Genomic DNA, 12,693 nt, shown 5'->3' with positions numbered 1-12,693 from the left:
TGTTGGATCCAACGTCTCCTCTCTCGGCCGACTGCTGGCTAGATTGAATGGCCAATTGACCGAAGCAAGCGAAGGAGGAGTAGTCATTCTGGAATCTGGTGATGCGCCGAACCTCAAAACAACCCTCAAGAATATAATTCGATCTGCTGTGGCGAACACCGAGGGAAACGATGGTTACCAAAAGCTTCTGACGGATAGAGAGGTCCGGCGGTCTGGATTCCCGTGCCGAAATATTGCAGGCAAGCTAACCGATTGAGCGTGGTGTAGGGACCCCGGCTCCTCGCGTATGATCTCGACCTATTGAGTGACTATGTGAAAAGAAAGGAAGTCAAGCAGCTGGTGCTTGCATTTCGCGACAGCGAGGCTTTCGATCCTAATATTCTAACTGATCTCCTCTTGTTGCTCAGGTGAACCAGCACCTTCCGTACTCACGATCCAAATCTAACTTGTACTCTAGCTCCTGGCTTGACAGAATACCTTTTACATTGTTATTTGGCATTTCAACTTCTGTCGAGTTGTTCGAAGGGAGGCTCCCACGGTCCACTGTCGCCTTGCTGAGAGGCAAATATTTTGAAATTCATGAAGCGAGCAATTGTGTTGATCGCATATACGAACGGTTACAGGCGGATATCTCTGGTCGATTCTGGCTTGGCCGCAATATCACGGGCGTTCTATTTGAAAGATCGCATGACTACTTCCAAACCCCAGAGGCTTTCAGTCGATTGATCAAGGTATTTCCGCTACTCCGGGTTAATATCTTTGGTAACCCAGATCTCTGACCGCTAGACAGTATTCCTATATGACCCATTTCTTCGCAAATCCCTTGTCTGTACTTCTAGCCGACGATCGGTCTGCCAAACTTCGAACTCCTCCAGTGTGCGAAGCGATTAGGAACCTTCCGTCGTTTCGAAAGTAAGTATCCGGTCCTCAATGGTGATTTGCACATCTAATTTTTGTCTCCCAAGGTACTCTGAGCATCTCCTCGATGAAGGTCTCTACGATCAAACGCGCAGGTTGCTTAATGACGACGAATTTCTCTTCGAAGAATCTTTACGAAATCTTGACTATGGGCAGCAGAAGATGCGTGACATCTTTCAGGCAGTTAAATGGATCCAGACATCTCGCAGGGCTCTTGATCTTACAAAAAGAACGGATATATCGGAACTCTCGATCCGCGCGCTATCAGGGGAATTACAGAACTCATCATCTGTGGAAGACATGTTCAAGATCCTGAAGACTCTGGATTCTGCAAGATTGAGTGACTTCATGGGCAATCTTCCCGAAGGCGTTATTAGGAGGGAGGATTTCCAAGAGCTGAAGAGAGACTTTGATGTGTTATTGCAAGAGTACCCAGGCGTGGAACCGCTGCGGAGCGAATATGATGGCCGTCAATCCGTTGTGGCAACAACCGTTGTGCAACAACGGGTCAAGCTCAATAAGGGGAAAGCCAAGGCTACCAAGCAAAGCGTTGAGTATACGAGGATCATGGATCGTTTGTACGTGCTCCTGGAGGAATATCTGGCAGGAGATCTACTGCGGCCACAGGATTTGTTCCTGCATGAGGTATTCTTCATCGATATGAAGAACCCTCTGAAGGAAACATTCACACCCAGGCCTCGTTTTGCTATAGAACGAGCACTTTCAACCCCGTTCGACTATCTATTATCAGCATCGGACACAGCCGAGACTAAATTATCCGCGAAGCAACCCGCTACGGCAATCCTCTATCAGTTGTACCTTGAGTCTGGTTCCTTGGTGAATGTCAACGATATCTGGCAGGCATTCTATACCATTTTTGAAAGTGAGCAAGGCGATAAGTGCAATGAACGGATGGTTATGGCACTTTTCTACCGGGCTCTATCGGAACTAAAGGCATTCGGAATGGTCAAGAGCAGCCGGAAGAAGATTGATCATGTTGCAAAATCAGCTTGGGTTGGATTATGAATTATATATGCAGCAATTGTAATGATATGGCAAATTTGTAACATAGTCATAACATCGTAAGACTCTATGGGTATCATGAATATAGAACGAAATAACTGTTGAGGGAACACGCAGAAATAGGTTTCACAAAGGACGCCGACACAGCCTATGAGATAGAGCAATCTTTGTTGTAAAAGAGCATTGAATGCCAGAGTGTTCCGTTCATTGGGTGACGGGGTTGTGAAAGATATCATCATTGTTCAATGGGTGCCCACCGTCGTTCAAGACCATGGCCTCCCTCCTGCGCCTTCTGATAGCTTGTTCTTCACCGGTTCCACCGCGGAACCTTCTCCCAGAGAGTCGCCTTGAGCTAGCTGTGTCGTCGCCATCGACCATCCACACATCGCTGTCTTCTTCTTCGTCGTCATGGTCATTTTCTTCCATGAGGCTACCCATTAACCCATATTTTCGTAGTTGTTTCTTTCCGCCAGGATCCGACGAAAGTGTGCTGAAAATTGAACTCATGGTTCTGTCATCAGACCACCAAGCCTTCATGAGTATCACCACATCCTGACGCCGGGACGGCTCCGTTAATGCACATGGAAATGGGTATTTGGAGAGCCAACGGCTGATCACGCCAGCTTCCAAGGCGGCGGGTATGTTCTCTTGTAGGATCAGGTTGAGAATACTCAGCGCCTTGTTTTCGCCCAATGGCCTTGTCTTAGGGAGGATAGGCGAGTCAGTCGTAGAGGTTTCTTCAACATGATCTTCAAGAAAGCTGCATAGACAGTCGACCAAGGCAACGTAAGTGGGGAGGTCTCTCAGGCGGGAGCAGACTGCAGTTCGTGAGACTGGGGTTCTTTGATTAGTTTACAAACAGAAAAAAGTGCAGGTGAATGCAGTCCATACGTGCTCTATTGGATACTAGGAAGAACATCGCTGCTAGGGCTTTCCCTCGTCGCTCTTTGTTTTTGCTGGCCAGGTCTTTCAGAAGTAAATCCCGTGTCTGGCCTTTTGTCGAACGCTCTGCAATGATGCGCAGTGCACTAGATAAGGTGTCAGTTGCGTCTCTGGCCTTTGCGAACAGTATCTGGCATGGTAGCATACGCAGCGCGAAGGTCATAGCTTGTGCTATCGGACAGCTTCAAGAGTGTATCTAATTTGAGAGCTGCGAAGACAGTCAGCTCAGGCAACTGTTAGATTCCATAGGTTGAACAGACCGTCTTCTGTACCCTCGCTGATCATCTTGTCCTCCTTCTCAACTCGCTTGATCTCCGTCAATTCACTAACTCGGCGGAGATCCGCCGCAATGCCGCGGACGGCGAAGAAGAGAGAGACGCCTATCAAGACAGCAGGTTAGAAACACGTATAAGCCGTTGGAGCAAAAGGTAAATACCTAGACATAGCCAAAGAAACTTGTCATTGAAGTGCGAAGTCATTTTTGGATTGCAATACTCAGAGGGCATATCAGCTTGCTACAATGCGGAGAGCTGATGATCTCAGTAGCGGTGCGGCAGAATTTCTCCGACGGGGGCGGTGAGCATACTTTTTTTTTGCGGGCAATCATTGAAATTGTGTCGCCCTAAAATTTCAGTGAAGCAACAGGACATTTTCGTTCTAACACCAACGCATCATCATGCCGCCTTCGCAGTTGAAGCAACTGAAGGCGTCTCTCCGTGACAGCGGAGTCATTCGCCAGCAGCAATCCAAAAAACAAAAACGCCAGAATGCAAAGACCGGCGCCGGCGCCCAGAACCGCCTGCAGCGCAATGCTGCCCTGCAGGCGATCCGAGATCGATTCAACCCTTTCGAGATCAAAGTGGCATCGCGCAGCAAGTTCGATGTGACCACTCGTGATGTGGGTTCGAAGACGACTGCTGCCCGTTCAAGACCTGGAGTGACCAAGTCAATGGGCGAAGAGAAGGTGAGTTGATCAGACGCTCTAGTGCGGGTCAATCATGGACTGAACATTCTGTCTTAAAGAGACGCCAAACGCTCCTCCGAGAGATGGAGAGAAAAAACAAGGTTGGCGGTATTGTTGATCGTCGGTTTGGTGAGGACGATCCCACCATGACGCCCGAAGAGAGAGCCGCCGAGCGGTTTGCCAGAGAAAGCCAGAAGAAGCTGCGCAAGGAATCGATGTTCAACCTGGAAGAGGATGAAGAAGACGATTTCAAACTAACCCATATGGGTCAATCGTTATCTTTCGGCGACGGTGCTATCCAAGACGACTTTCAGGACGATGTGGGCGGTCTAGAGGAGGAGGATCAATCCGACTCGGAATCGCCACGGAAAAGGAAAAGAGATATGGACGAGGACGAAGAACTGGAAGACTATACCTATGATGACGACGAGGAGGGAGAGGATCAGCCGGAAAGGAAGAAATCAAAAAATGAGGTCATGAAGGAGGTCATCGCCAAATCTAAGTTCTACAAATTGGAACGGCAAAAGGCCAAGGAGGAGGACGATGATCTTCGCGAAGAACTCGACAAAGGACTTTCCGATCTCTTCGACATGCTTCGCGGGGTGAAGGCTCCAGCGAAACCCGAGCCAGCCAAGGACGATCTGGAGGCGATGAACCCGGAGCGCGCAGCCTTATTGAAAGGAGAGTCGAAACCGGATGCCGAGAGAGAATATGATCAGCGCCTGAAGCAGTTGACTTTCGATAAACGCTCTCAGCCAACGGATCGTACCAAGACAGAGGAAGAGAAAGCCGAAGAGGAGGCGCTGCGACTCAAGGCCCTCGAGGAAGAGCGCCTTCGGAGAATGCGGGGTGAGCAGCTGAGCGATGAGGAGGAAGACGAGGAGGAGGATAGCGAGTCAGAAGAAGGTTCCGAAGACGAATCCATCCCCGATGATGCGATGGCCTTTGGATTGCAGCAGCCCACTGCTGAGACCAGCGGACGTCCAGAGCTTGGCGTCGAGGATGAGGACGACTTCATTATCGATGACGACCTTGTTGAGACAAGGTCCGATGTGAGTTTATCATTCGATGAAAGCGAAGGAGAGGAAGGGTCTTCTGAAGTAGAATCAGATGAATCAGATGAGGAGGAGGAGGACGAGCTCATCAATGGTTTCACTCTACCCCAAGACAAAGCTGGAGCATCCGCAGCCGAGGGTACACCCCAGTCCAATGAAGAATTGGCGTACACATACCCATGCCCCAGTGACCACGAAGCTTTCCTGGAGATTGTCAGGGATGTTCCGATGAATGATCTCCCGGTTGTCGTTCAGCGTATTCGTGCCTTGCATCACCCCCGTCTTCACGCTGACAACAAGATGAAGCTGGGGCGGTTCGCTGCCATCCTGGTACAGCATGTCGCCTATCTGGCTGAGCAGCCCGAGCACCCTCCTTTCAGCATTCTCGAGAACATCTTCCGTCACGTCCACTCTCTCGCCAAATCTCACCCCGAAAATGTATGCATGGCGTACAGAAGCCATCTCCGGGAGATGTCAACCGAGCGTCCTCTCGGTCTGCGTTCGGGAGACCTTGTTATCCTGACAGGTATTGCGACCACCTTCCCAACTTCGGACCACTTCCATGCCATTGTTACGCCAGCACACCTGTGTCTTGCTCGGTTTTTGGGTCAAGGCGCAGTCGATTCACTGGTCGAGTATGCCACTGGTGCCTACGCTGCCAGTCTTTTCCTGCAGTACCAGACTGTTTCGAAGAGATATATGCCCGAGTTCATGAACTACGTGCTCAACGCGCTCTGCAACCTTTCTCCGGAAGAGCCCAAGAGCAGCCTTGGACTCTTCCCAGCAAGAGGCGCGCAAGAAGCCCTGCGGCTAACCCCATCCAAACAGCTGTCTCTCCGCAAGCTTCAATTCTGGGACATGGCCGACGCGCCCTCCGACCAGCACGCACAGGAAGAGCTGAAGCTCTCCCTCGTCAACACATTCGTCACACTTCTCTACTCCGCATCCGACCTGTGGGCAAACAAATCGGCTTTCTGGGAAATCTTCTCGCCGGCGCAGCGAGTGCTCCGCCACGTCAGCAAGACCTGCAAGGGCAAGCTCCCACTCGCCGTGCAGGATAACCTGCAAGCCACGCTCGACCAGCTGGACTCGCACCTGGCGCGCGCGCGCCTCGCCCGGCGCCCGCTGCTGCTCCACCACCACCGCCCGCTGGCGATCAAGACCGCCATCCCCAAGTTCGAGGAGACCTTCAACCCGGACAAGCACTACGACCCCAACCGCGAGCGCGCGGAGCTCAACCGGCTCAAGGCGGAGTTCAAGCGCGAGCGCAAGGGCGCGATGCGCGAGCTGCGCAAGGATGCCAACTTCGTCGCGCGCGAGAAGCTGCGCGAGAAGAAGGAGCGCGATGCCGAGTACGAGAAGAAGTACAAGCGGCTCGTGGCCGAGATTCAGAGCGAGGAGGGCCGCGAGGCCAATGCGTACGAGAAAGAGAAGCGGAAGCGTCAGGGCAAGTGGTAGATGCTCGCCCGCGGTGTGTGATATCCTTAATGCGCGGGTTGTTTGTGAATGTGGGGTCTTGGGCTTTTCTGTTGACATTGTCAAGTTGGACGGCGTATGTGGAATACTTCAAAATCGTGTGTATATACATTTGTGAAAAGGATTACAAAACAACATTTTTTTCTTTCTTTCCTGTTTACTTGTTTCCTGTAGGAAGCGGCTATATACCACACACCCCCAACCAACCATCCGCGGCTCTTTCTAGTCAAGTTAAGAGTATCGAATCTCCCCGGCTTATTGACCCAGAGCAACCCCAATACCAGTCAGATATTTACATCTCTCCCTCTGGTCGGCCGGAACCTGCTCCATTTTCGTCTGGTGCGTCTTGATGAAAATGCGGCTATAGCCGCCCTTATCACCCCAGGTCTTCCATTCCGGACTGTCTCGGGCGCGATGCGTGTTGGGGTCGAAGGTCTTGATGAAGCTCGTCCAGTAGCCCTGCATGACCGGAACGATCGGAGCGTTCGTGGTGCTATAGGACTTGGGCGCGCCCCCGTTCACATACGGCGGTCCCCAGATGGCGTTGCACTCCACGGTATGGAACACGCCGACGCCGGAGGTTCGGGCCTCCTTGTCGTCTACGGCGTAGTGGTAGTTCCAGCTCTTGACTCCGGCCTTCTCGTAGACGGCAGACATGTCGATGCCGGGGCAGATGTAGCGCAATTCGCCGTAGGCGTTGCTTGCGGGTCTCCACCAGGAAGTAGCGTTTGGAAATGGCCGTGTCTGGTTTTCTTTCAGATACAGCTCGTTGATCTTTTTGAGGTGGTCGGGTGTGAGTTTGGGAAACTGGGATTGGAGAAATGTGTCTGCTTCGGCGACGTCAGCGACGTGTTTGGGGACGAAGATGGTGCCTTCGTTCGTGTCATCGCCGAAGATCACGGGGACCTTGATGAATTTGCCCTGGTGGAATAAACGATATGTATAATCCGGCACGAGGTCGTCATCGATAGTTGGTCCGTACATGTAGAGCGGTGGCTTTTGCGCCCCTGGCAATGGAGTGTTGAAATTTTGCTTTTGCAGGGTGTCTATGTCGAGTTTCCGCAGACATGCGAGGGTATCGGCATCTTTGCCACAGCCTGTGCGCTTGACTAGATTGTCGTATGCAAACTGGCTCTCCTTCACCGTGAGCATACCGCCGAAGCTTTGCGATTCCGCGGCCGCAGCGTGGAATAAGCCATCGTCCCTTCCACCATGAGCTGACAGCAGGAGGGTAATCGAGGCTGCTCCCGCACTGTCACCGCCGATGACAACATGTTTGGGGTCGCCGCCGAACTTTCGGAAGTGGTATCAGCTATAGAGACCACGAGATCACCGGAGATGTGAGGAGAGATACCACCTACCTTGCTGATATGTTTCTGGACCCACTTCAATGCCTTAACCTGATCCTTGAGACCGTTATTCAGGCTGCCGCCTTTCACGACCTCTTCGCCAGCAAGAAAGCCGTAAGGGCCGACTCGATAGTTGAAAGTGACCACAACAATGCCCATGTCGGACGCCTTGATCAGACCGGTGCCATTATAATTGGCATTGGAATTCACATTGAAACCACCCCCCTGTATCCAGAAGAACACGGGCAGCCGAGACGCGCCCTTGGGCGCGAAAACATCAATGAAGAGGCAATCTTCAGATATCTTTTTGGAGGTCACGGAGTATTTTCCAGTTGGAATACATATCGAGCCATGCTAAGCCACAGTTGGTCAATATGAGAGAGAGCAGGGAACTGGGGCCAATGACTGTACCTTGTTGGCTTCTTGAACCCCCTTTGCGGCCACTGGATCCTCTGGTGCAGCGAAGCGCAACTTACCGAGTGGAGGAGCAGCGTAGCGCATCCCTAGCCATTGCACGATGCCATTTGAGAGCTCACGACCTCTATAGTGCGTATATCCAAGGTCTACAGTGGTCTCCAATGCAGATGCGACGGGTACGAGCAAAAGCGCCGATCCATAGAGTATGTTCAGCCGCATTTTTTTCGTTTTATTTTTGATCGGCAGTAAAGAAAGGACATAGACAGCATAAGAAGATTGGGCTCATGCTCCAAACTCGGAGCGACCAACGCCTATTTAACCAGCTCGAGAACTCAGGCCTCCCATGGCTGAATTTTGGGGCTCATCCCTGACGTGAGCCAACATAGGGCTGATCGAGTGCCTGTTCAGGCGAGTGAAGTTGGAGATGGGACAAACTAGTTGAACCTAAGCCACCAGCCAAGGCAGTTGCTGGTAAGCCCGAGGATAGATCAGTGGTGTGGATGGAGCAAAGACGGTTGGAAGCATGGCCGCGATAGGGCCGAGTAGGGGGATCGGCATGTTTCGCTTTCCACCCTGTTGGCTCCAGGGCTGAGGGAGTTTGAATTCCCCGAAGGCGGAATATTCGACGTTGATGGCCGGAAGAATTCTGCATTTGCTGCTAAAAAAGGGTGTGCACCGGTAGATAGTTAGTTAGTAGGGTGACTGGGTGAGGGACGGGTTGAAGATGGAGGTCGAATTTCCCCGCAAGACGAGAAAATGTTTCCCTCTTCATCATCTGCAGCAGTTTCGGGGCAATTACCCGCCCCAACCTTTACCTCAACTGCAAGTCTGCAACGGAGGCTCTATCTGCAGATCATCTCTCTTCCATTTTTTTTTTTCATTCCTCCGAGAGGATATCGAACTCTCACCAAATTGCCGCAACCATAGCCGCCATGCCCCCTCATGGCTCCCCCGCACAGGAAGACGAGGAGGACGACTATATGTCGATGGTGATCGAAGAGCCCCAGCAGAAGGAAACATTCGCGCAGAAGAAACTGCGCAAACAACGCGAGGTCTGTTTTTTTTTTTGCTTTTGTTTTTGTTTCCAAAATCCCCCCAAATTTGACTCGACCCCTCCCGAAGCTCACGTTGAACGCGACCAGGCCGAAGCCCGCGCCAAAGTCCCCTCGAAAGCCGAACGCGCCGCCGAAGAAGCCGCCCGTCGGGAGGCCGCGCTCTCCACCAGCACACTAAACCCGGCCAACAAGGGGTTCCGGATGATGGCCAAACTGGGTTTCAAGCCCGGGCAGACGCTAGGGAAACCGCAGGCCGCGCCGGAGGATGAGTCGCAGCCGGAGCGGGTGCGCTCGGAACCGCTCAATCTGGTGTTCAAGGAAGGGCGAGGGGGCATTGGGCTGGATAGCGAGAAGAAGCGCAAGTTCCGAGAGGAGGCGGAGGAGGCCGTGAAGAAGATCAAGCAGGAAGAAGGCGACTATAGGGACCGGGTGCGGCAGGAGCGGGAGACGCGACGGACGGAAGCGCAGGTCCACGCGGCGCAGAAGGTCGCGGAGCGATTAGACGCCGAGGCAGAAATGGAGGCAGCAGAGGAAGTACAACCGAACGCTGAAGGGTCACCAGCAGAGTCCCCCGACCCCGTCGGCACGCCAGGCCCCGCGCGCCCCAAGGTGAAGGTCAAACCGACCTCCCAGATCAACATCCTGTATCGGGGACTGGTGCGCGAGCGCGAAGAAAAGGAGCGGTCGCTGCAGGCGCGTCATGCACTACAGACTTCTCTCCCGTCGTCATTCTTCCCCACTCCCCAATTACCGGGGTACGATGATTCTACGCTGGAGCGGGACGACCAGCAAGCGCTCGGGGCCGGGCCCGATACATCCACCATCCTGGAGCAGGAGCTCGAGGAGGAAGATCCGGAGCTCGATGAGTTCAATGCGCTTGAGCCCAGTGAACGGCTGGCCCGGCTGGTGCAATATCTGCGCGAAAAGTACCGATATTGTTTTTGGTGCAAGTATCGTTACGAGACTGATGCGATGGAGGGATGCCCCGGGATCACCGAGGAAGACCACGATTGATTATTACGACAGATTCCCCCTTAATGTTGCTGGGTGTTGACGAACGGGGAGGCGAAAGTGTTCATTTGAGAAAAGCAAATAGAATTGTACAATAGCTCTAGAGCAAGGCATATAACTATAAATATGAACGAGCGGATATCATGTCAGATGACGTATATACAAACAGACGCAGAAACTCCCATCATAGCACATCTAAGCAGTCGCATCGCAATCAAGTGATGTCCCCACATCGGGAACAAGGGTACATATACTCTTTCGTTGTCGTAAATTCGCATTCCACTCCGACGGCCACAGGGCCCCCGTAATCAGGCAGAAGCGCAAACCATCGGGATCTCGTCGATCCATCATCTCTCTCAGATCTCAAGGATTCCCCGGCATCGAACTCATAAACTCTGCCAGCGAGCGATTCGGACACTTCTGCAGACCCTGGTGGCAGGCGGCGCAGATGCGCAGACAGCAGAAGACACACCGGTAGCGCATCTCGCGGTCAAACTTCTGACAGGTCATGCACGGAAGCGAGTACCAGACGTTGTTGGCGGGGAGCATTTTCTGGTGCTCCTGGTAGCAGGCGAAATGCAGCTTGTTCAGCGGCACGATGACGGGCTCGATTTCCGGCGGGGTGAAGGGGCCATTATTCTCCTCGCAGGACTCGGAGTCGAGCGGCTCCGGTTCGGGCTCGGGATCCGGGATGAAGTCCTCGAGGGGATCGCCTGCGTCGGGTTGGACGGATTCCTCGCTGGAGGGGGTCCGTTGCGAGGAGAGCGAGGCCGGAAGTGGCCTGTTATGAGTGTTTCCGTTGGGAATGGGTCCGTATTGATGGCTTCGCACGGCTGCGATCTCGTTTCGGAATGCCGGATGGATCTCTTCTGGTCCTAGAGGGCCCGGCGCGGCGGGGAGAGAAGATAGCGGACTCGGCGGCAGTTCTCTGTCATGTTGCGGCCTGGGAGGGCGACTCGGGGCCGAGTCAGTGCGGACAGGGTAGTGAGGAGAGGTAACAGGGGCAGGCGCCGGAGCAGCGGTAGCAGCAGGGGGAGGAACCACAGGAGTTGGAGGAGCTGGAGGAGAAGGAGAAGATGAATCGGAATCGACGGCTTTTCTTGATTTGAACGCGGAGAGAGACGGAACTCGCAGTCCTCGCGGACGATTATCCTTGTCGAGGATGGCCATTTCTTATTTTTTTTTTTTGCGCTCTTCCTTCAATCAAGAGTAGTGAATTGATAGTAGAGGATCAAAAGATTCAAGAGAGAGAGAGAGAGAGAGAGAAACGACGAAGAAAGACCTCTGGGCTGCGATCCGAGTTTAATGAAACACGAAAGATGAGCGAAGAAGCAAAAAAAAAAAAAAAAAAAAGGAAAGGTCCCAATCATCAACACTTGGGGATGAATGAGATTATGATGAGTAGACTAGACTAGACTTCGGACTTGAATGGTATTATTTGGAAGGTCGAATAATATAATAGAATAGTCTTGATACCCAGTTCAACTAGTCTTGTCTAGCGAGAACGTCCAGTAGGATTTGGGCGCAGGAAATCCGGGCATCGTTCGTTCGTCGCATCAGCACGAGAGAGATTGGTATTACTCCGTAGTAGAGAGAGGCAGTGGCTGGCAGGCTGCATCCCAGTTCAGGTCTCCACTGCTGGCCCAATTCTTGGGTGGAAGCTAAAGATTGGGTCAAATTCAGGCACAGGGACCGAGACTAACTATGCTATGTAGTTAGTTAGTTAGTTGGTAGATACGATGGAGTTGCAGTGATGCAGTCATTACTCATTAAGGGGGGGGGATGTAAATGTCAAGGGGATCTCAGGGACTAGGTAGTTAGTTAGTTAGTTAGTTAGTTAGTTACTGAGGGTCAGGGTCAGGAAACATGGGAATATTCGAGTAATTAATTGGTCTCTCTCAAGTCTCAATAGAATAACAGAATAGCAGAGAATAGCATCCCTTTTCCTTACTGTCTGTCTGTTCTGTATCATCGAGAGACAGTGGGGCAGGCAGTGGATCTCTGGGACTCAAACGAATGCAGGTACAAAACAACTACAAGAACGATCAATCAATCAAATTGGCATTGGGTCAGTAAAACTACGTAAATCTACCAAAATCCAGGAACCATGAACCAGGAACCATCTCAATTATGTAGATACCCACCCCATCACGAGATAGATATACACTAGAGAATTTCATTACGAGACCCTGGCTGTCGGGGTCAATTCTCTCAAGACTCAAGACTCAAGAGAGGGAAGAAAGTGGCTGATCCGCCCAGTCAGAAATAAAATAGCTTGGTTCCCAACCCCTGATCAAGTCTATTCCACCCATTCATTCATCCTCTTTGGCTCAACCCCCAAAGGAAAAGGAGAGAAAAAAAAAAAAAAAAAAAGGCCGTCGCAACCCATAAGAAAATCAAAGATGCAATCTCGCTGTCCACCCGCGCTAGTACACAATCACAACCAAAGAGAAGAGAGAAGAGGATGAAGAAAAAGACCAGAA

At 52.0% G+C, this 12,693-nt stretch overlaps 6 protein-coding genes across 6 annotated transcripts, besides 6 other annotated features; 3 read left to right on the top strand and 3 right to left on the bottom strand.

The window, feature by feature from the left end:
- Nucleotides 1–799: 799 nt before the first annotated feature.
- Nucleotides 800–1,944, top strand: ACLA_057590 (putative origin recognition complex subunit 3; the record flags this gene model as incomplete). The annotated part of the gene is made up of 2 exons (XM_001276528.1): nt 800–912; nt 966–1,944. 2 exons carry the CDS (start codon nt 800–802, stop codon nt 1,942–1,944), a joined length of 1,092 nt encoding a protein of 363 aa, XP_001276529.1.
- Nucleotides 1,395–1,423: a microsatellite.
- A 201-nt stretch (nt 1,945–2,145) lies between the features above and the next one.
- ACLA_057580 (uncharacterized protein) lies at nt 2,146–3,362 on the bottom strand (the record flags this gene model as incomplete). The annotated part of the gene is made up of 5 exons (XM_001276527.1): nt 2,146–2,774; nt 2,833–2,969; nt 3,031–3,091; nt 3,144–3,263; nt 3,320–3,362. The coding sequence occupies 5 exons, from the start codon at nt 3,360–3,362 to the stop codon at nt 2,146–2,148; spliced, it is 990 nt and encodes a 329-aa protein (XP_001276528.1).
- A 197-nt stretch (nt 3,363–3,559) lies between these two features.
- Nucleotides 3,560–6,360, top strand: ACLA_057570 (snoRNA-binding rRNA-processing protein NOP14; the record flags this gene model as incomplete). Its single annotated transcript, XM_001276526.1, has 2 exons — nt 3,560–3,847; nt 3,907–6,360. 2 exons carry the CDS (start codon nt 3,560–3,562, stop codon nt 6,358–6,360), a joined length of 2,742 nt encoding a protein of 913 aa, XP_001276527.1.
- A 273-nt stretch (nt 6,361–6,633) lies between these two features.
- On the bottom strand, nt 6,634–8,363 carry ACLA_057560 (putative triacylglycerol lipase; the record flags this gene model as incomplete). The annotated part of the gene is made up of 3 exons (XM_001276525.1): nt 6,634–7,671; nt 7,740–8,081; nt 8,139–8,363. 3 exons carry the CDS (start codon nt 8,361–8,363, stop codon nt 6,634–6,636), a joined length of 1,605 nt encoding a protein of 534 aa, XP_001276526.1.
- A 713-nt stretch (nt 8,364–9,076) lies between these two features.
- On the top strand, nt 9,077–10,213 carry ACLA_057550 (putative G-patch domain protein; the record flags this gene model as incomplete). The annotated part of the gene is made up of 2 exons (XM_001276524.1): nt 9,077–9,196; nt 9,287–10,213. 2 exons carry the CDS (start codon nt 9,077–9,079, stop codon nt 10,211–10,213), a joined length of 1,047 nt encoding a protein of 348 aa, XP_001276525.1.
- Nucleotides 9,200–9,228: a microsatellite.
- A 360-nt stretch (nt 10,214–10,573) lies between the features above and the next one.
- ACLA_057540 (uncharacterized protein) lies at nt 10,574–11,380 on the bottom strand (the record flags this gene model as incomplete). The annotated part of the gene is made up of 1 exon (XM_001276523.1): nt 10,574–11,380. The coding sequence occupies one exon, from the start codon at nt 11,378–11,380 to the stop codon at nt 10,574–10,576; it is 807 nt and encodes a 268-aa protein (XP_001276524.1).
- Nucleotides 11,381–11,453: 73 nt separating this feature from the next.
- Nucleotides 11,454–11,476: a microsatellite.
- A 67-nt stretch (nt 11,477–11,543) lies between these two features.
- Nucleotides 11,544–11,568: a microsatellite.
- A 452-nt stretch (nt 11,569–12,020) lies between these two features.
- Nucleotides 12,021–12,054: a microsatellite.
- Nucleotides 12,026–12,054: a microsatellite.
- Nucleotides 12,055–12,693: the final 639 nt, after the last annotated feature.

This window comes from Aspergillus clavatus, genomic scaffold (genome assembly GCF_000002715.2).
Source record: "Aspergillus clavatus NRRL 1 1099423829736 genomic scaffold, whole genome shotgun sequence".
Lineage (NCBI taxonomy): Eukaryota > Fungi > Ascomycota > Eurotiomycetes > Eurotiales > Aspergillaceae > Aspergillus > Aspergillus clavatus.
This window is presented reverse-complemented; position numbering and strand designations above follow the sequence as displayed.